General features: G+C 46.9%; 1 protein-coding gene across 7 annotated transcripts in view; it reads right to left on the bottom strand.

Moving 5' to 3' along the window:
• Positions 1-22,210, bottom strand: part of ankhd1 (ankyrin repeat and KH domain containing 1) — a 39,206-nt gene extending 16,996 nt beyond the window's left edge. For 2 of the 7 annotated variants that reach the window (XM_067229332.1, XM_067229337.1), the window contains exons 1-15: positions 21,825-22,210; positions 17,509-17,662; positions 15,906-16,062; positions 13,225-13,387; positions 12,912-13,059; positions 7,230-7,463; positions 6,948-7,042; positions 3,324-3,561; positions 2,767-2,958; positions 2,424-2,533; positions 2,256-2,343; positions 1,987-2,114; positions 1,432-1,575; positions 400-502; positions 23-285 (exon numbers count right to left, since the gene is read on the bottom strand). In XM_067229332.1, the coding sequence (XP_067085433.1) occupies positions 23-285; positions 400-502; positions 1,432-1,575; positions 1,987-2,114; positions 2,256-2,343; positions 2,424-2,533; positions 2,767-2,958; positions 3,324-3,561; positions 6,948-7,042; positions 7,230-7,463; positions 12,912-13,059; positions 13,225-13,387; positions 15,906-16,062; positions 17,509-17,662; positions 21,825-22,100 (2,493 nt within the window). In that variant the 5' untranslated portion in view covers positions 22,101-22,210. The remainder of the gene's footprint in view (positions 1-22; positions 286-399; positions 503-1,431; positions 1,576-1,986; positions 2,115-2,255; positions 2,344-2,423; positions 2,534-2,766; positions 2,959-3,323; positions 3,562-6,947; positions 7,043-7,229; positions 7,464-12,911; positions 13,060-13,224; positions 13,388-15,905; positions 16,063-17,508; positions 17,663-21,824) is intronic. The other 5 variants (XM_067229333.1, XM_067229338.1, XM_067229335.1 and 2 more) reach the window with 3 other exon arrangements.
• Between the last annotated feature and the right edge of the window lie 56 nt (positions 22,211-22,266).

The following is a 22,266-nucleotide window of genomic DNA, read 5'->3' as shown; positions in this document are numbered from 1 at the left end:
CCCTAAGATTGACGTTCCTCACCCTCACCTGTTCCTCCCTGCTCTTCTTCAGCTCCTCGATCTTGTCTTTGGTGAGCGGCTCCCCCTGGATCAGCTCCAGGGACTGCAGTTGAGCCTTCTCGATGGCGCTGATCCTCTGGCCCAGCTCATTCAACTTGCCCTCCGTCTCCTCCACGATGCACTCCAGGGGCTGGTACGGGTGGAAGGGGGGCAGAGGGTCCCCTTCGGGGCTGGCCGCGGTACCGGGGCTGGCCTGCAGGGGGCCAAGACGCTGCTTGGACACACCTGGGGAGGGAGAAGTATAACACTGGCTAGCAAAGTTTCTAACTCACACGTTCACTAGTTAGTTGGGATGCTAGTTAACATGAGGACCCAGCTAGTCAGGCAGGGTGAACAAACCTTTGCCAATGACTGGAGGGGGGGCGACGAGGCTGGAGGGGGCTCTGTCGGGCTCCTGGGGGGGCACCACCATGGCCAGCGCCTGGAAGGGGACTCTGGGAGCCTGGAGTGGGGGGGTTGGGGACACACACACACACACGTGTGAAACATGTTCATATAATAAACATTCCTTTAAATCATCGTTTCTCAACGGGGGCAGTACCACCCCCAAGGGGGGGTTCAGAGTACATCAAGGAGTACCGGATGCAACGTGTGTGTGTGTGTTAGTATTTTTTTTACACATTTTCATGTCAATGCGCCCGTATTCACTCGTAGAGGAACCTGGTTTGTTTTGCTTTTTCCTCCATTGTACCGAACTCGTACCGAACCGTGATGTCTGAACCGCGGTATGAACCAAATCTTGACTTCAGTGTACTGGTCCACCCCTAGTATCAATCTAACATGCAATGCTCGTTTCCAGGTTCAAACTAACTTCTCTGCAACCCACTGTGAAGAAACTGGCAGACAAACATGGGCACAGGGCTCACACCAACTTTCAGAGCAATTTAGCTAATTTACTCCAAAAGATTAGATAAATTGGCTTTTTAATATAGGATAGCCTAAATATCCTTCTGCGTTTCCCCCCAGTAAGCAAATACGTTTTCCTAGGTAGGCTGCTCTCGTTTGCTTTTAGCTTGGTCACAGACACCAAATTAGCTTTCAGATTGGCTGCCGTTTCTGCTCAATAACGAGTCAGAATTAAAGTTTGAATGTAAATTTTCTAATTGTTGCATTTGTTTAACACCAATAAATATAATTTCTATTCACGTGGCATTTTTTGCTTCCTGGGAAATGGATTTTAATCATAGTCCAACTGTCTAGCTAAATCAAATATGATATTTGGCATTCAATAAAAATGTTTCTTTGTTTTTTAAGGATAGGGGGCGGCAAGGGACTTGGAGAATGGATAGCGGGGCGCAGGCCCCAAAAAAGTTGACAAATAGAGAAATCAATGTGTGTTTGTGCGTGTGTGCATGTGCGTGTGCTCCATGCCTGGGAGTTGTCGTGCGAGGGGGGGGTGAGCTGTGCCAAGTCAGGGGGGGGCACTGACAGGATGTTGTTGGGGTAGTCCAGCAGGTAGGACACCACGATGGTGTGCCCCCCCTTGGCTGCCTCTATCAGCATGGTCGAGCCGTCCTGTGGGGGGACAGGTAAACACAGTGTCAGGCTCACCAACTACAAACTGCAGCCATGACTAACTAAATGATTCACCAACAGAGTGGCTTCTGTCTAGGTACCACTTTATCAGTCAGCTGAGTGGTGCACATTGTGATCAACAGACGATTCGTAAATCTTTCCATTCTCATACGTCGTCTTCTATGTGTGAGATAATAGATAACTGAGGCCAAACACCAAATGCTCTGCCATGACTGAAGAAAATATTTTATTAACTTATTCTATTCTACTTTGTACAGTAGAAACATGTGGCTCTACTGTACATAGTTCTATTCTACTGTACAGTACATCGTTTTTTGTTACATAGTATTTTGTGTTGGTCTGACTCTTGTTAGCCAATCAGGATGTGTTTTCCTGGACAGATGAGCTGACCTTGAGCCTATGGGTTGGGTCAGACCCGTGAGCCAATAGGAGCTCCACCACTGCCAGGTGACCACCGGCGCAAGCCAGTGAGACAACGGTGTGGTCGTTGTTAGCAGTGGCTCTGTTCACGTTCGCACCTGCGAGGGAGAGGGAGGGGAGGAGATGGAGGAAGAAGAGGAGGAGGAGAGGGAGACAGTCAAAGTCCTTGTTGTTATACAGCCTTCAGTCCTACTCTCTACGCAGTCACTGGACAGCCAGGGAGCAGAGTGGGGTCATACCTTTGCTGATGAGGAACTGGACGGTACACAGGTGACCTGCCCTGGCTGCCTTCATCAGAGGAGTCCTGCCTCCCTCTGACTCATGCTCCTGCGCGCGCACACACAGAGAGAGATAGTCAGTGACAGCTTGTGTCCATCAGGGGTCAGGGGTCAGGGGTCAGTTCTCACCAGGTCAGCTCCAGTCTGCAGCAGCACGTCTCCTACATCAGTGTGTCCGTTCTCACACGCGTACGTCAGTGCCGTGTCCCCGGTTGCCGTGGTAGCGTGGACGTTGGCTCCTTGGGGGGGTGGGGTCACAGTTGAACAACCCTTAACACGACCAGGTGGCCCTACTCCTCCTTTCCTCCCCCTCTTCCCCTCTCTACCCTCTGGTCCCCTACTCTCCTCTCTTATGGGTAGCAGGTACCTGCCCCTCCTCCTGCTACTAATACTACATTTACTCCCTCCTGCCCTCTCTTGCTCCTCCGCCGCTCTCCCTCCTTCTCACAACCCCCCCCCCCCTCCTCCTCACCTGCAGCCAGTAGGTACTTGACCAGCTCCAGGTGGCCCTCCTGGGCTGCCTCCATGAGCGGCGTGGAACAGCCCAGCTCGATGTCCGCCCCCGCCTTGATCAGGAAGTCAGCCACCTCCAGGAAGCCCCCGCAGCACGCCAGCGTCAGAGCCGTCTCCTGAGTCTCCTCTGTCTGGGCATTGATATTCGCTCCTGGGGGAGGAGAAGGAGGTCAGAGAAGGAGGAGACGACAGGAGGAGGAGCAGAAGGAAGAGCAGGAAGGGGGGGGGGGAAGGAGGGGACAAACGCAGGGGAAGAGAAAAGGAGAGGGGAAAGCGACAAGGTAACAGTGGTCACAAGAAATTAACTTACACATCTAAAGTGTTTACAAAACGTACTGCTGTCCACAGGACCAACCCAGTTAAAGTAAATAAATACAGTGACAGGAAGACAGACAGCAAGTGGGAGAAGGGTAAATGAAAAAAAACCTGGAAGAACAACAGGACAGGAAGAGGGAGAAGAGAGACAGGAAGTGGTAAAGGAAAAGAGCCGAGAGACAGGATGTGGACCGGCGCTACCTTGTGCCAGCAGCAGGGCTACCATCTCCTCGTGTCCCTCCCTGGCGGCTTCCATGAGGGGTGTGTAGCCTTCGTCGTTCACCTCCTCCAGGTTGGCGCCGCGCTCGATCAGCAGCGCCGCCAGTTCCACGTGGCCCCCGCACGCCGCCAGGGTCAGCGGTGACTCGAAGGAGTCAGCCGGCATGTTGACCTGCGCCCCACTGTCCAGGAGCAGCCGTGCCACCTCCACATGGCCGTCCTGCAGGGGGACAAGGGTTACCAGCTGGCAACGCTAATAGTTGTAATAAACTGTTAAGGGTTATTATCTGTCTTCTTTCTTGAACCCTTAAAAGCTTGTATTAGCCGTTAGAAACGGTTATGCTGTTTGTTATAAGCTGCTGCAATCACTCAACCCATTACAGACAGCTATAAAACGTATTATGTGTCATCGGTCATGAACTGTTATCAGAATCAGAATGGGTTTTTATTCGCCATGAAAGTTTGCACAGACAAGGAATTTACTTTGGCAGGAGAGCCTACCTAGGCAGCCATTTTCGGCGCCAACTAGAAAGTTACAGCATAACATGAGGAGAGAGGAGGAGAGAAAAAGGCAACATCCAGACAATGCTCCTAGAGGAGTACAGTGTGGGAACAGACAAAAACCTCAGCACATAAGCACAACAACATTTACAAAAACACGTGACTTGCAACGGGGAGTGGGGGGGGGGGGGGGGGGGGGTAGACAAGCAGCATCTGGACCTGCAGCCATGGTAGGCGCTGGACACAGACCCGCCAGCCACCCTGGGGAAACAAGCAGGCGAAGGCGTTGGATGGGGGTGGGGATATCTGTAGTAGGTGAAAGTTAATGTGTGAGTAGGCCCTCGACCGAGGCCACAATCAGTCCGATTCTCCCTATGCAGATTGTGTTGGCCAGGAGACATCCTTGGTCATGACCCGGGCAGAGACCAAACCACAGATGTCGGGGGGGGGGGGGGGGGGGGGGGGGGGGGGGGGGAGGAGCAAGATAGTCTTGCTTCAGCACTCTCCAGGGGAGTTGTTTTCCAGCGACGGCCTTGGCCAGGGCCTGTGCTGGTTACGGGGCCGAAAGTGGATAATCATATTGGGCAGCCTAACGGGGCTTTTGATGGCTGCAACCGTTTCCTTAATTTTCCGATATACAAAGCCAGCGCCTATTCCAAACAGCAGAAAGCCTGTAATCATGGTTCCGAATATGAATCTTCAACGTCCTCCACGGAAAGCGCCGCTAGACACACGACACGCCAATTCTCCCACGCGTCCATCGTGTAGCCAACTCTCCCGTCCCGACAGTTGGGTTCCCCCGAACCCGAGCTTCTCTTCGAGAAGATGGTGTCAATAGCATTGAGAGACCAGCTAATTAATTCCATGCTTCTAGTTTCGTAGAGTGATGATGAGAGAGTATCTTGAGACAAGACAAGACACAAGACACAGCCAAGCAGGAAAGGTCAGGGAGGGGAGGAGAGAAAAATGCGACCGCCTTCGTCGAGAGCCAAAGAAAACCTATAAGCTCTTAGGAGCCACTATATACTGTTCAGCGGCAGACAGCTGCTACAGGTTCTGTTATAAACTGTTACAAGAGATAAAAAAATTATAGGCAGCCTTAAACTTATTAAGTCATCGGTCATGGACTGTTATAGGATCAGGGCTCCAGACTAACTTTTTGCCTTGGTTGTACTGGTGCGGCAAAATGTTTTATTTAGGTGCACCAGAACAAAATTTTGGTGCACCCAAATTGTTTCTCGCATCGCCTTTAACGCCACAATTTCAAGGTCACCTTTTTATCACGCTCCATATACATTCATATATATTATGTAAATGATTTTAAACAAGAATAAGTTGTAGGTAAATAAAAAAAATTATTTGTAGCACAAAAAACTAAACAAAAACAAAAAATGTTTTAAGTGCTTCACTGAGCTGCCAGACTAAAACATTTTAAGCAAAAGAAAACATTTATTGGGCTATTACCCAAATAAATTGGGCACATGCAACATCATAGCTGTACGTCGCGTTCCCATCTAATCCATTTTTCTTCATCAGAAGAATTTTCGAATTTTGGGAATGGCAGCTCTTCTTTTGCGATGTTATAAACGACGTTGAATTTTATTATCATCTCTGATTGTTCTGAGGACCTGATAGCAGCTGTCTGCCGCTGAAATGCAGCCCGGAGAGGGGCCACTTTAGTCACACACATCTCAGCATGATTATTTTTTTAAATATTGTGCTTTTTCAGTGTTTCGATTCAAAACGTTGTTGATCCGCTTACAAATGCACTGTTCCCTGCCATGCTCTGGCCACATACTGTACAATAAATGCAGTGCATTACGTTCTCTTTCTTATTAAACCTTAACCAGGGAAACTGGTCTAACCAGTCTTTACGAAATGTATGTTTTTCCCTTTTTAATTTGAGTCTCTAGCTCAGGCTCGGTAGGCCCTAACTCCAAGTCGGATGCCATCTCCGACGAAGGACCAGGGCTTGGCATCTTACCAGGGACTGGGGAGACTGGTGGCTGAAGAAGCTCCATGTCTGGGCTGTTGTCGGAGCATTGACCGGGGAGAGTGTTGGGGGGGAACAGGCATGCCTACTTTTCAGAAAAAAAATTATGTTTCTTTTCATTGTTCGTCGTCTGTTTTTTCTTGCGTTTATTTTGATGATGTTGATTGCCGTAACTTTCAATCGCACAGCACGGAGCGGTGTAGGCCTACAGAAATATCTGGACCACAGCCAATCAGAGGCAAAGACCCACCCCATCTCTGTCTGATTGGTTTAGAGTATCATATCGTGGTCTAAACTTCAGACCACGATATGATCCAACCATGAGTGTGAGTTCCGTCAAAGGAGAACAAACGCTTCGTTCGTGGAGAGGCAGCGGATGCAAGAACGTTTTTAGTCGCACCCTTACAAATTTTGGTTGCATGTGCGACCAAATTGGTCACACTAGAGCCCTGAGGATGCTATAAGCGGTTATGAAGACTAATGTGACACTATGTAAAGAAGCTGTTGTGGTGGTGTCTAGTAGCCTGGCTCTGCCCTCCTACGTACTTCCGCTCAATTTTATTTTTGCTTCTGTACATAGGTTTGGCCATGAGGTATGTAAGCCAGATTTTTCAAGTTGATTTTATACCGGCAAATCAGCGAACAGAGGGAGTGGCTGAGAACGATGACGTTGATGTCGTGCACTAGTTTGAGTTGTAGTTCAGTAATGGCGGCGGAGAAAAATGCGAGCGAAGCTATTCTGCGGTTGTGGCAACGCTGCCGAATATCCATAAGTTAAAGCCGGAGTAAGAACAATCCTTGCTGAGTTTTGTTGGTGGTCATGATGTTGTGGCCCTCCTCCCCACGGGGTTCGGGAAAAGTTTGATTTTCCAGCTACGGCAGCTAGCTCCGTGGTGAAGGAGTTGGCTAAGGCGAACGCTAGCGATTGGTTATGGAAGATCCAGAGTGGCTCTGGGCAGATCCAATAGTTTTAAACTTCAACATAGTACCTGCCTTCAAGGAACTCAACGCTTGTCAATGGAGCGAGGCCAGACTCTCTGTACAAATGCAATGTACGAGAGTCTGGTTAGGACCAGGCTAGGTGTCTAGTGGTTAAGTGTGAGTTTACTCACCATACAGGCCTCCATGAGCGCTGTGTGCATCTCGTCTGTCTTGTGTTCCTGGTCGGCCCCGGCTTCCAGCAGGAAGCGCACCATGTCCAGGTGCCCTGGGGAGAATAACAGGGCTTAGCATGCTAATGCTAAAAGGAACAAGGTTTACCATGCTAATGATAGTAGGGCTTTGAGGGACAATGCTAGCAGGGGTAGCTAACCATCACAAGGTTCTCTCTACAAAATGGGGAAAAAATGTCATGTAAATGAATTGCTGTCAAATGAAAGCTAGCATGGTCATACCTTTGTAGCAAGCCAGGGTAAGTGCACTTTCCTTGAACTCGTTGGAGTGCGTGTTGATGCCGGCTCCGTACTCGAGCAGCACACGTGCCACGTCTACGTGGCCGGCGCTCGCCGCCTCCATCAGCGGCGTGTGTCCGTTCTCATTGTGGTCCTCGATATTGGCGCCCTCCTTCAGCAAGACGCGCACCACGTCCAGGAAGCCTCCCGCACAAGCGTACGTCAGGGCCGTGTTACCTGGAGCACCGGGACGGACACGGATGTGAGTGTGAACCTGTCGAGGATTCTGAGGTGTGTGTATATATGCATGCATACGAGTGTGCGTACCTGTGGAGGACTGTGTGTATATATGCAGGGCTCTAAAATGCAAGTATTTCACTCGCATTTGCCCCTAAAAATAGATATGTGCGAACCGGAATTTCTTTTCACGAGCAGTGTGCGACTTAAGATTACAAGCTACCGTAATCTATTTGACCCCTTTAAAAATTCAAGTCCCACATTTCACAAGAGGTATGCGCCAACACAGTATAGTTTTTTTTGGTCATAGCTAGCTTGCTAGCTAACCCTTGCAAAGTTGGCAAGGTTTGAGCATAGACTGTATATAAATAATTTTGTTTGAGCCATGATGAGGATCACTCCCACACTGAATTGCACAGTAAGCAAACCAGACATGTAACAAACAAATTCATGTCTGACTGCATAGAATAACAATACGAGTCCAATGTAATGTTTAAGTTACATAAAACAAACAAAAAACAACTGTATTTTGCACCCAAATATGTAGGGAGTCAGATGGCTGAGTGGTGAGGGAGTCGGGCTAGTAATCTGAAGGTTGCCAGTTCGATTCCCCGCCCTGCAAAAATGACGTTGTGTCCTTGGGCAAGGCACTTCACCCTACTTGCTTTGGGGGGAATGTCCCTGTACTTACTGTAAGGCGCTCTGGATAAGAGTGTCTGCTAAATGACTAAATGTAAAAAAAATCAAATTCTAAACAAACAAAATTCTCAAGTAGGCATGGGTCAATGTTTGATTTTGTGTTATGTGATGTTCCGCAAAGTCTTATCCCAAAACCTGCAATTTACGGTTTGTGTTAAGATGACACATTTGGCCGTCATCTTGATGACAGAAACTGCAGTCTAACACGGCCGTTCCAAACGTCGCAAGACGTTTGGCCCATCTATGCTTAGTTGGTGCCTTATCTTTCCATATTCCACAGATGTGTCCCTAAGTACACATCACATGTGTCTCGTGTGTGTGTGTGTGTGTGTACATAAAAACAAAAAACTCAACTGTATTTTGCACCCAAATACAATTCTAAACAAACAAACTAAATTCTTAAGTAGGCATGGGTCAATGTTTGATTTTGGCGGTAGGTTAGTTGATGTTCCGCAAAGTCTTATCCCAAAACCTGAGACGGCCTTGGGAGAGGTTGGTAAGTGGCAGTTTGATACATTTTATTTGGCTTCCAGCACATCTCACTCACCCCTCCCCCACTAGGTTCTGAGTGGCATAGCTGGTTCAAGTGATGTTTATGACAGGTGGTCAGTGGTGTGTGTAAGTCAGAGGACTCAAAAGGGGAGAGGCCAATTTAGGGAGGAAAACTGTTTTAAGGATTGTTGATGGAAAATGTGTTTTGGTCACTTTAAGATATATTATTATTTTGTTTTAATTACTTTATAGTTAAGTGAATCAGCCCATGCAACAAACTAAGATCCTAATAGTCAGTTACTTGTGGTCTTGTGCTCTCCTGGTCAAACCTGTGTGGCCAGTTAGGGAGTAGCAGAGTGATCAGTTGTTGTTTTGATGGAGGTCCACACCAGCATGCTTTGAGGCGGCGGCTGGCTGCTTTACGGCGCTGGCTGGCTGCTTTCAAGCGCGCAGGCAGACTTCTTTGAGGCGCAGGCAGACTTCTTTGAGGCGCAGGCAGACTTCTTTGAGGCGCAGGCAGACTTCTTTGAGGTGCAGGCAGACTTCTTTTAGGCGCTGGCTGGCTGGCTGCTTTGAGGCACAGGCAAGCTTTTTCAAAGGGGGATGCACGAGTCCTCCGAAGTGCTTTCATCTGGCAAATATCCTAATGCACTGCATTCCGTATTACTCTCTGCATATTTAGGGTCCTTTAAATTGTGGTGGGTTTTGAGGCAATTTCGAGACATCCTTAGTGTAAAGGGGCTAAGCACACCATCAAATAGTTCAATAATAATTGTGTGCTTGAATGTTTTTCAGACACAGAGAGTAAGCTGAATCCAAAGAGTGCTGTTCCACCAAAGAAACAACCCAGAACTTCATGCACTGTCGCAAATGAAGAGCCCGGTAAGTTTAAGGCAATTTCGAGACATCCATAGTGAGAGTTGTAAAGGGGCTAAGCACACCATTAATCATGTAAAGAATTGACTTTGTATTCATTTTTGTTGTCCCTTCTGTAGGAGCTGTGAAAGGTCAAAAGATGCCCTGGAGACCAGAAGAAAAGGATGCAGTTTTTCAGCACTTGGGGAAATACATTACTTTGCAAAGAGTAACAGGGAAGACGGAGTGCATGGCATGCCTCAAGAAGGAGCCTACCCTCCACAGAAGTTATTGGAAATATGTAAAAAAATGTCATTCACAATTCCATTCAAAGCATGAAGAAAAAAATGGCTTGTGATGAAGCAGGACAATAGATGAGATGTCTGGTGATGGTTAAAGTTATAGGGCTACAGATGGTTAGTAAGGGGATGGGGAGCATTGGGGTTCATTGTTCTGTTTTATATGTTGACTACTGATCAAGTTCTGTTCATTAAATGTGGTCCCCCTGTTCATCCAAGCTTTGGGCATATGTGACAAGTTGAGAAAATTCTAATAAAGGTAAAGTTTGGCAACTGAAACAGTAACCTTCCTAATATATATTATACATATACATGACAAGGACAGCCAGGAAAGACTGAGCACACGGCATGCCTTAAGATTCCTTGGGATCTCTGAACTGTCTGTGTGCACCTGCTGTCAACAGTGCAGAGAATGAACTGCAGGGGTGAGAGGACACAGCCCTTTGGGGAAACGGGTCAAGTGTGTTGGAGGTCAAAGAAGGTGTGGACCAGCACTCTGACTAGTTGGTAAAGTCCATTATCCACAGGGTCATTTGGTCATCTAGGTGGAAGCTAGGGGTGGAACGGTACACTGAAGTCACGGTTCGGTTCATACATCACGGTTCGGTACGAGTTTAGTACAACAGAGGGAAAAGCAAAACAAACCAGGTTCCTGTACGAGTGAATACGGCGCATTGAAGATGACATGTAAATTCCGATTGTGTCAGTAATTTTGTTGGCCCTATTTGGTTAAGCACTGTAGGGAGAAGTAGATTATTATTTTTTTTGTCTCGTTCCACTGATTGGCACACCTGGGTGATGGCGTCGGATATTTTTTGTCATTTAGCAAACGCCAGATGCGTTATATGCGTTAGCATGTTAGATATATTTCCACTCACATACCCCACCACCAGTGACGTGCGGTGATGTCAGTAAGAGGCTAAGCACTTGAATGGGAAAATGTGTCCAAACTTTTGACTGGTACTATACATGTTGAAGAATACAGAATTGAAGTGCGCAAGTGAGTTTTTCGCTTGTCGTCCGCAGTGAACGGACAGTAAAAGCACTGCTTATTCTACCATTTTTTTTGTATTTGATTATGCGTAACTGCGACATTCGTCATCGTAACGTCCAAACAATTGGAATAACACACATTGCATATATAAATCACAAGAATAAACAGTAAAAATACAAATTTATTAAATAAAATGATTTAAAAATGTTTACGTTTGAATTTTGGCAGGGTAGGCAGTGCCTACCTTGCCTACCCAGACTGCACGTCACTGCCCACAACTGCTGAACAACGCCGACACACAGTGCTTGTCATATCCACCACTCTCTCACCTGTACTACTGTAACTGAATGGGAAATCGAAGTTTTCCCAAACTTGCAATCTTAAAAAGGCCGGCGGGTCCTCTATCTCTCGTGGGTCGCTATACTCGTCCTTAGTGCTGCTAGCTAGCCTATCTCTGACTCACGGCGGCGCTAATCAGAGCTACAGATTAGATGTCCCTAAAGAACACGAGTATCTAACAGTAGTTCCGCATTACATTAATTAATTTGCACGCAAGTTTTATTTATTTTTATACCGTGTATTCTCCGTGTAATTTCATGCACCGAACTGTGACGCCCGTACCCTACGGTTCGGTACTAATACATGTACCGTTCCACCCCTAGTGGAAGTTGGTGGTGTGTTTCCCAGCAAGAATGTTTGCTGGGATGTTTAGGGTGTTCCAATGCCTAGAATTTTCAAACAGGAGTCAGGCTGTAGTGCTGGGGGGTCTGGATGCATATGTATGCCTAGTACTTGGCAATATTTATCAATCTTTATATAACTTTGTCTGCACCAACATCACCAAAGAGAATTAATTGTATGTGAAAACATACTTGGCAATAAACTGGATTCTGATTATAATGAATGCTTTTGCATTATGCTATTGAATGTCAGTAGCATAATTAATAAATATGGTTTGTGCAAATTGCGTGGACAAAAAAAATCCCCATTGGAATAAACCAGGTTTACAAAATAATGTAAAAACATGTGGGCTTATGTGAGGCTCCTTTTTTTGCTGTTTAGCTCTCTACAAGACTTAAACAGCGAGGTATTAAAGAAGTTTGCCAACATAAGAAATGAGCCTGTCGTAATTAGTCAATGTCTTTTTAGCTATCACTCAATATCTTTTAGCTATCAGTTATCAACAGATACATTAACGTACATTAAATTATTTCTTTGTGATTTTTTGTATGATGAACAGAAACAAGGTTGCGTTGGTGGCTCTGAACTGAGAAAGGTCTGTGTGGCATTTGATAGGCAAACATATAATTCATTTTAGCCCTTAGAAAAGTGCTCAGTATTGGATTTTGTGAGTGACTTTACGGTATTAATCTGCTTCATTATATAAGTAGATAAATACATTTGCATTCTGCATTGTTGAAATAATCTTTGTGCGCGTACGTGACCTAAATAATTTCATGCCAAAATTGCTAACGCATCTGTAATAGTTCGGTAGTACAAATACATTATCAAAATAAGTCAATTAAAACTCATATACCACAATCTGCTTTTACACTAAACAGTTTAATTTAAATTTGGTTTGTCGACAACTAAAGTAAAAGCCATAGTCTGTATTTGAGCGGCATAAATCAAAAATCGAGATCCGGTGGATAAAAAAAAGTTATGTGATCTAAAATCTGCCGAGTAACCGAGTGGTAACCAGTGGTCCCCACTAACACGGGTCTGTGGACATATTTTTTCTAAAGAGTGCATCGTGATTTTGAGGTGACTTCTGGCCTCGTGGGAGCCACCTAGCGCTGAAATATATTTTTGCAGGCTCCCTGCTCCTCCAAATAGGGTGGACCTCACTTCGTGGGGTCTGAGTCAAGGTCCTCACATGGGTTCAATAACCGGTATGTGTGTGTATATATGAGTACCTGTGGAGGACTGTGTGTGTACACGAGTGTGCATACCTGTGGAGGACTGTATGTGTGTGTATATGACTGTGTGATTACCTGTGGAGGACTGTGAAGAGTGTGTGTGTGTGTATGAGCACCTGTGGAGGACTGTGTGTGTGTGTGAGTGTATGAGCACCTGTGGAGGACTGTGTGTGTATATGAGTCTGCGTACCTGTGGAGGACTGTGCGTTGACGTCAGCTCCGTGCACCAGCAGCAACTTGACAATGTCTACGTAGCCTCCGCTGGCAGCCGCCATCAGAGGCGTGATGTCACCCTTGATGCCCCGGTCCTCCACGTTAGCGTGCATGGCCAGCAGCACCTGCAGGACAACACTACGCCCTCAACCGCTGTGTGTGTCTGTGTTCTACCTGTGCTTGTTCATAGTGTGCATGTGTTACCTGTGCTATCTCATAGTGTGTATGTGTTACCTATGCTAGCTCAAAGTGTGTGTGTGAGTGTGTGATTGAGTGAGTGTGTGTGTTACCTGTGCTAGCTCGTAGTATCCAGCGGAGCAGGCCAGGCTGAGCAGACTTTCTCCCTCCTCCGTGTGCTCGTTGACGCTGCGGCCCTCGTCCAGCAGCTTCCTGACGGCGTTCACGTCGCCATCCGAGCACGCCTCCGCCAAGCTCCGGCTGAAAACAACCAGACTGCTACAGTTACTGGCATTGTAGCAGGACAGACCACCACAGCCACACAGTGTGGACACAGCTACAGTACACAAACACACCTGCCTGCAGTACACAAACAACCACACACAAATACACACAGAGTAGGGATGTTAATCATTAATCCTTAATCAAGTTGTGTAAGTTTTTTTGGTGTAAAAACTTACAGCAATGGCGTTCAAAGGATTCCGTTTGTCCTGTTTATCACGGCAACCCCGCCCCTGATGCAAGCGGTTCTTAATACTGACCAATCACAGCCAAGAGGGTATCCGTAACTATCCGAAATTACGACGGATAGTTAGAAAATTCAGGAGGTGCACGTCGAGCTCTCCGGGGTGGGCGTTCCCCGTAAGGCGTTCCCATGTGTCCGTTTTTTGGAAAACGAAGAAGCATATATCGGCCTTTACAAGTAACACTAGCATGGTAGTAGTATTCAACAAGTATTATGCTAGCTAACTTAGCCCAGAAGCTAACTAAAGCTAGCTAGCTACCTTTTTGGGAAAAATAACTTAAGCTTTGGGGGCCGTCGGAAATATTTAGAACTCACGCGTCTAAAGGTAAATAATTAGTTAATTCCCAGGCAATAGCAAACATACATTACGCACTTATTTTCGTTTTTCGAAGCGTGTTAAGGCCAAATTATACTACTCCAACTCGGTTATGGACAGACAGACGGACGGAGTCGGACGGATTCGTTGAATTTATAGTACACTGAAGGCTGTAGGTGCTGAAAACAATTCACCGCCAGAAAAGTAGGTGGAGCAACGTTTTTGACGCCTGCCACATGACGTCTGTGTGTGGAACCAATTGCGGACCAATCACAGCCAAGGGGTATCCATAAAATGACGGACTAGCGGTCGGATAGTCAGGAAAATCAGGAGGTGCTCGGAGGGCGTTCCCTGTGTCCGTCTCCGTGAAAACGTAGTAGTATAAATCGGCCTTTACACAACGGCATGCTGTAAGATTGCCTATACTCGTGCATTGCTTGGTATCATTCTTCCCTTATCAAGTGCGGCCTATATTTCAGTGTGGTTTATACTCAGATTTATAAACACAAAGCTCCAATTCTGGTGGGGTGTGACTTGCGGCTAATTTTTCAAATAATATGCTAATTGCACCGGCCCCTTTTCACATTGTTCCGTTTGAAGGATCCATTAGTTGAATAAGGATAGAGGACTAGAGCTGCCATTTTTATAGAGCCTTGTTTTATTATTCTGTTCGTTTAAATTGTTTGTGCTTTGTGAATCAATGCTTCACATATGCTTTCTGTATCTTATTAATTATTAATCAATTATCGATTGTTAACGTGTTCAACTATCGTTTAAGGAAAATACACGAAATTAATACAGACACCTGCTGTATTACACACCACACCAACTGACTAAATGTTAACTTGTGTTATCTTCGGGTCATTCTGATCCATCAGTCATTGTGAGCCACTGTATTGCGACAACTTTACCGCATACAAAAACAAAGTGAGGAATTTTCTTTTAACCGTCGGGCTGTCTCAGACCCCCCACATTGCGAAGGTTAAAAGAAAATGCTATTTATTTGTTTTTGTATTGGGTAAAATTGGGTAAACACAACGATGGTTCGTTGTGAACCTTTGGGTCATGTGACCCGAAGGCAGCACAAGGATTAAAGGCATTCCAAAAGACAGGACAGAGGAGACCAACAAGATCTGATGAGTAATATATTTTTTCCAATGATAGCTAAGTTCTGAAGCTGATATACTCTCAGACTCACACTCATCCTCCCTGTCATACAAGCTTTGGTTGAATAAACACCATTTTAGATACTTTGTTTACTGATGTTACGACTTCTATTTGAGAGAGAGAGAAAGTGGAGAGAGAGAGAAAGTGGAGAGAGAGAGAAAGTGGAGAGAGAGAGAGAGAGAGAGAGAGAAGAGAGAGAGAGAGAGAGAGAGAGAGAGAGAGAGAGAGAGAGAGAGAGAGAGAGACAAAGTGGAGAGAAAGAGAGAAAGTGGAGAGAAAGAGAGAAAGTGGAGAGAAAGAGAGAAAGTGGAGAGAGAACCAGAAAGTGAGAGAACCAGAAAGTTAGAGAAAATTGAGAGAAAGTGAGACAGAAAGTGAGAGAAAGTGGAAGAGAGAGAAAGTGAGAGAGAGATAAAGTGGAAAGTGAGAGAAAGTGGAGAGAGAGATAAAGTGAGAGGGAGAGAACGAGAAAGTGAGTGAACGAGAAAGGAGAGAGAGAGAAAGTGAGAGAGAAATTGAGAGAAAAAGTGAGAGAAAGTGGGGGGAGACAGAGAGAGAGAAAGGAAAAGACAGAAAAAGGCAAACAACATAAGCTACCAAACCCACAACACTGTATCAGTATCTGAATGTGTGTGTGAGAGAGACCCTGTGTGTGTGTCTGTGTGAGACCCTGTGTGTGTGTGGATGTGTGTGGTGTGTGAAATTACCTGTGTGTGTGTGACAGAGATCGCCTTTGTGTGTGTGTGTGTGTGTGTGTGTGTGTGCGTGCGAGCAGAGAAACATACTTGTCGGCCTGGCTGGCGTTGAGCGTGTTCTCGGCCCTCATGCGTGTGAGTGCGGCGGCAGCCTCGTCCAGGGCACAGCTCACAGAGGAGGTGAGGCGGCGGAGGACCTCAGGGTCTGCGAACGCTTTACCATCGGCAGTGGACAGTTTACCTATCCCTTCAGCACCACACACACACAGACGGGTCGCCAGGTAGACAGACAGGTGGGAAAACAGGCAGCCAGGCAGGCAGGAGGGCAGACAGATAGCCACAGACAGGTGGGCAGACAGACAGACGGGCAGACAGACAGGCGGGCAGACAGACAGGCGGGCAGACAGACAGGTGGGCAGACAGACAGACGGACAGGCATACGGGTACCACGGCACATTATAGTGCCAGAGTTAGGACCAGGCCAGAGGAAACACATACAGTAAACACACACGCAAAACACACACAGTAAACACATGCAGTAAACACACAGAAAACACACACGCAAGCATAGATTAGCCATGATCACACTACACCACTTCCCCTTCCAGTCCTGACCTCAGTCTGAACTCTAAACCCAACGTGGACATAGATATCGGAGGAGAGTTCTCTGACGAAACAGAGTTAACTGACTGTTTTCATCATTCCGACCATGACAGAGAGGCGGGTGAACTAGGGAAACAGTCGGCAGGATTAGCCAGTGTGTGACACTCTTAGCTCAGAAGTAGTCTAAACAAAAGCACACGCAGACAATATTACAGACGTACAGTGTAAACACAGAGACAGGGTAGTCTCCCACACACACACACACACACACACACAGGGTGTACTAAAGGCCACTGCTGAGTCATGATGGGAGCTGCTGATCCTATATGGAAATCCATTGTTGATACTAATCTCCCTGCCGGTGCCCTAGCAAGCTAGCTTCCACCAGTGTCATGTGGATTAGGCGGGGCTAGCGTGTTAGCGGCTAGCTAACACACCCATATACATTATACTGATATGGGCTAGCCTGATAGGAGCATGGAGGCTAAATTACACTTATCACTGAGAAAATGATGTGCTAACCTAGCCTCTGCTAACCCTTAGCTAGGCAACAGGTTAGCTGTGTTACACTAGCCATTTCAAGGCTGGCTAACTCATAAGCTCACCATGCCGTTCCACACCAAACCAGCATCCACAACATGCAGATGAACCATGTCACACAGGCATAAACCATGCTCTTCTGATCATTCTGACTGGTATACTGGTCACCAGCCCTGAGTCTTTTCGTTCAACTGGTCACCAATCCTGAGTTCTACTGTTATACTGGTCACCAGGCCTGACTATAACTGGGATTGTTATTGATCATCTACTGGTCAGTGGGCTACTGACAGACAGACCAGGAAGCAAGTGACCTTCCATCACCAAAACACAAAAGGATGTAGGGCCAGTAAAAATAACCCTGGCCAGCAGGGATTTGGGGGTCTATTCTGAGCACAAGCTTTCCATATAAAAAGGTATTTCACTCTGTATGCAAGCCAAGTCTATACACTGTGGCTCTGCTAGGCTAAAGACACTCCCTTCCTTGACTGACAGGAGTGCTAGCAACACGCGTGTGTGCGTGTGTGTGTATGTGAGTGTGTGCGTTCAGTACCGGCGGCCTCCAGCAGGGCATCCAGGCGGGCCTGTGTTTCTGGATCCACCGTCCTGAGGTCGGCTCCATCCGTGGCGCTGGACAGCAGGAGTTCAGAGGCTGTCTTCAGCATGGGGTTGTCCAGGTCGTCCTGGTCCAGGATGAACGACTCCACCTGGTGGATGGGAGGAACAACAGGAGGAAGGAAATCGAAAAAAAACTGTCAGGTGATGTTTTGAAAACCTGTTTATTATCTTTACCAGGAACTGGTCAGCTAGTGCCAGGCTAGCTAGTATTTAGAAGAGCACTGCCGACTACCAAATGTAATAAGTGAAAGCCAACATGTGTAAGGACCCGAAACAGAAATGTGGACGAGAACAGTTGGCTCAGTCACTACTTACATTTACATTTTACATTTAGTCATTTAGCAGACGCTCTTATCCAGAGCGACTTACAGAAAGTACAGGGACATTCCCCCGAGGCAAGTAGGGTGAAGTGCCTTGCCCAAGGACACAACGTCAGTTGGCATGACCGGGAATCGAACTGGCAACCTTCGGATTACTAGCCCGATTCCCTCACTCAGCCAACAGACTACTTACAGAAATGAGCACTCACCATGCCATTTGATTAATATTTGTACCAAATTAAAACACATACTTCTTCAACAAACATCATAATGCATAAGTTACAAAACCACTTGTGTTTTGTTTCTACACCAAATACTAACTCTAGTGAAGTTACAGCAGTCAAGGGCGTACAGTACAGTACAGTACTATGACGAGTAACTTACTTCACCGAATCAGAGAAATGGATCTACAAGCACATTAGCAGGCCAAAGGTGAGATAATTGTCCCACCAGGGCACCAACCACAAAGTTCTAACAGCTCCCGTGCCACGCCCCCTGCCCCACCCCCCTGGTGGTTGCCAGGAGACGTAGTGGTGCTTAGGGCCTGAGCCTGGGTGGATTTGCAGTCGCTAAGCACCAAGATGAGCAGCTCAGCTCAACCCGCTCGCTCTCTCGTTCCTTCTCTCTTTTCCCCTCTCTGTCTTTCCTCCTCCCTCACTTTTCACTTAACGTTCCCCCTCTCTCCGTTTCCACCTGTCCTTCCCTCTCCAGCTCTCCATCAATCTCATCCCCCTCTCTCCACCTCTGCCAGTGTGACCTTGACCTGCATCCACCTGTTGCTGAAAGGGCAGTCCAGCCCTCTATTACTCCTGCTGGACAGGGACACCAAACATGGACAAGCACACACCACAAGTAGACAGGGCTTTTACATTACAAAGGCTTACTTTAAGTGCACTGGATCTGGCTTCCCAAGATTAAAGCCCTTCACCTCTCTGCCCACCCTGCCTTTGAAAAGATTCTAAATCGAGACCACCTAAAGTGCTTGAAGGTACATTTACATTTATTCATTTAGCAGACACTTTTATCCAAAGCGACTTCCAAGAGAGAGCTTTACAAAGTGCATAGGTCACTGATAATAACAACAAGATAGCCACAAAAACATTGCCAAACGTAGCCAAAACATGAAGCACACATTGTGAACAACCAAAGTAAGTGCCAAAGGGAAGAACCATAAGAGCATGTAGTTAAACAAGTTACAATTAAACAACATGAACCGCTATAAGTGCAAGTGTACCTAGAAAAAAACAAGCAACAATAATAAAAACAATATATCACAGCGAGTACAAAAATTTTAGTCAGTTACCACTAACCAAAAGAGCAACAAGTCTCTAAGCAAGAGTCATTGTGATCCTTGAGGAAACTAACATCGGGTCAAGCGAACCATTCCTAAGTACCGTTGTACTCCCGGAACAAGTGCGTCTTGAGCCTTTTAGGTAAAGAGAAGGGGGCGGTACCCTGCTGCTTCTCAGGATGGGGAGGCTCGTGTCAGCGGCAGACCGACAGCAGCCTCCTTGCCGGGAACAATGTGTGTGTGTGCGCGTGTGAGACCACAGGAGTAGACTTGAGTTTAAGTATCACAATCTGTTCACGCACAAAAACACAGGACTGCCAGACATCTCAACACGAGACTTGATCTTGAATGCAGAGAAGATCAGACGGGTCTTGGACCCCAGCTGGATGATGTCACTGATCTACTACCCCCCCCCACCCCCCCTCCGAGTATTCCCATCATGAACTGACCCCAGGAACGACAGGAGGGAAGTAATGAGAGAGGAGAAAGAGTGTGAGGGAGAGAGTGAGAGAAAGAAGAAGGGTGTGGTCAACAACAGCAATTCTCCCATGTTCATTTTTCTTTCACAAAAATCTCTTTGGAGAGAAAAAAAGAATGAAACGAATGCGGTGGTGAGTGTAATTGAAACCATATTGAAACGTTGTTGGAGAGCATGCAGCAGGGTGAAAACCAGGCTGGAGGCTGGGAGTGAAGCTGGGGCAGAGGCTGAAAGTGGGGCTGGGGATTGAATGAGGCTGGTGAGGCTGGGCCTGAGGCTGGGCCTGAGGCTGGGCCTGAGGCTGGGCCTGAGGCTGGGCCTGAGGCTGGGCCTGAGGCTGAGGTTGGGGCTGAGGTTGGGGCTGAGGTTGGGGCTGAGGTTGGGGCTGAGCCTGGGAGGGAGACTAGGGCTGGGGTTAAGGCTGGGAGAGGGAGACTTGACACAGAAGCTGGATTGAAACAGAAAGTGTGGCGCAGCAGATGTGAAAACAAGTGACTCTCATTACTTCATCCATGTGTCTCAATGGGTGTGTGTGTGTGTGTGTGTGTGTGAGAGAGAGAGAGTGGGTGTGCGTGAGAGAGGGAGAGTACATTCAAGTTATAGACTTGACCCTACACCAGATACTACCTAAAACGAGACAGTTCTGTCACATTCCAGTTAGTTCTCTACTAGACCATGCCTCTGGAGCAGCTTCTTTTAAAACATCTCTCTTTTCCCTGAGGAGCACATGGAACAACAATGGCATTCCACACCTAAACAGACTTTCCATCCAGCTTTACTCATTAGCTATGGTTGTTTAAAGATCTCTGCAGACCCTGTCCAAAAAGTCCAAATATTGGCACGCCTCCCACACCCTTGCGCTAGTGTGGTCACCCTAGCGTGATGCTGCTGTTCCAGTGCTCACCTGTGCCATCTAATCTCAATAGCACACTTCCCTCCACTGTACTTAACCGAGGAAAACATCAACATGGTGTCCTGTGATTGGCTAGGAGGCTGAACAGAGTCAGAGTCCACATTAATAACAATGAGGTTGAACCTGAAGACAGCCACAAGCCGCTGTGTTTCCAACACACCAGCACTTCTATTATTGAGTAGTAGCAACCGTCTCCTGAGCACCTGAAGCCTTAGACACACAGACACACACACACAAGTGTAGCAGCAGCAGAGGGTGTGAAGGCAGACTGTAGTCTAGGAAGTTCTCTGGTGTCTGGTCAGGAAAGGCTGAATAAGGCAGGTCAGTGTGAAGCCCATACACGCTGGTCTCTCAGTGTCAACATCTCCAGGTCTCTCCAACATAAACAAGCAGAACATCGCTGCTGTGCCTACATTTGATAAAAACTAGATTTTTAACACAACGTATTTTCTCAAAGAACTCTTGAATGCTTCTGGGTTACTGGCCGTTGGTTACATGAACTGCGTGTGAAGTCCATCGATGGCGTTCTGGCTACTTAGCCGTGTAATCTGGGCGAGTCTGTAATGACAGCTGAAGCTGAATGACAAACTGGACTGACTGCCGTTTTAATGAGGACGTGGGCACTAATGAGTACGCTGACATACCAAGTGTGCACATTAATTAAGTTGATAACCACATTACCATTTTAAGTATTTTCTTGATAAATTGCATTTGCTTTCCACGTTATACATCTATATTTAAGATATTCACGGCTATGCCATGCACCGGCTGAAACTTGTGGCTTCCCTTGCTAACTAAATATCAGTAAGTGAACTGCGACGTGCACTTGCCAGTCTAGCTAGGCTAGCTAGCTTACTAAATTGCTAACATTAGCTGGCTAGGCCTGGGATAGAAGCCTCCGACAGAGCTAGCATAGCAAGCTAACTTGGCTAGCTTGCAAAATACTGTTGTTCTTAAGCCAAATTGCGTAATAAACCCCTTACTTAAGCCCCAGGTGTGCCTACCAGCTATACGGGAAATGTTTAAGATCGGATAATTACTTAGTATTCTGATAACATTATGTTTTGAACAGTTCGTGTTATCGTCGAAGGAGACGATCTTAGGCAATATTAACATTAGCTATTAACTGTTAGCTGAACTAGCTAGCCCGCTCGTTGCCAGTGGTTAGCTAGGATAGCATGAAGCTACACGGGCTAGTCTCGTAGTACTCGAGTCGTAGCTACTAGTACTAGTTGTCTGAAAGGCTCACCTCAGATACCTCGTCTTCGTCGCTACCAGATCCATGTCCGGAGGAAAGTACTGCGGCCGCAGCGAGTTTAAAATCGAGTCTGTCTGCTACGGGTCCACCAGCCTCGCCGAACAAGCGGACTTTCTTTCCACCGACTCCGATACCTAGGCCCCCGAGTCCGGATCCTGATGTGGCCCCGACCCCCATTCCTACGGCAGGGGAACGCGGAGTCACCGAGTCAATCTCGTCCTCGAAACCGTCCGTCAGCATTGCTGTCCCGGCTACTGCATCCTGCATACTTCACTGTCTAAATTGTGTACCAATAGTCTCAATGTTGTCGTTAACTTTCTTTGAGGTTGGACTGTATTTAGATATTATATTTACACTTCAGAAAAATCCTGTAACTCTCCTGAAGCGAGAAGAGCTTCTCTTTCCCCCAAGCCATTAACTTTCTAACAACCTA

Source organism: Osmerus mordax, chromosome 25, assembly GCF_038355195.1.
Source record: "Osmerus mordax isolate fOsmMor3 chromosome 25, fOsmMor3.pri, whole genome shotgun sequence".
Classification (NCBI taxonomy): Eukaryota; Metazoa; Chordata; class Actinopteri; order Osmeriformes; family Osmeridae; genus Osmerus; species Osmerus mordax.
This window is presented reverse-complemented; position numbering and strand designations above follow the sequence as displayed.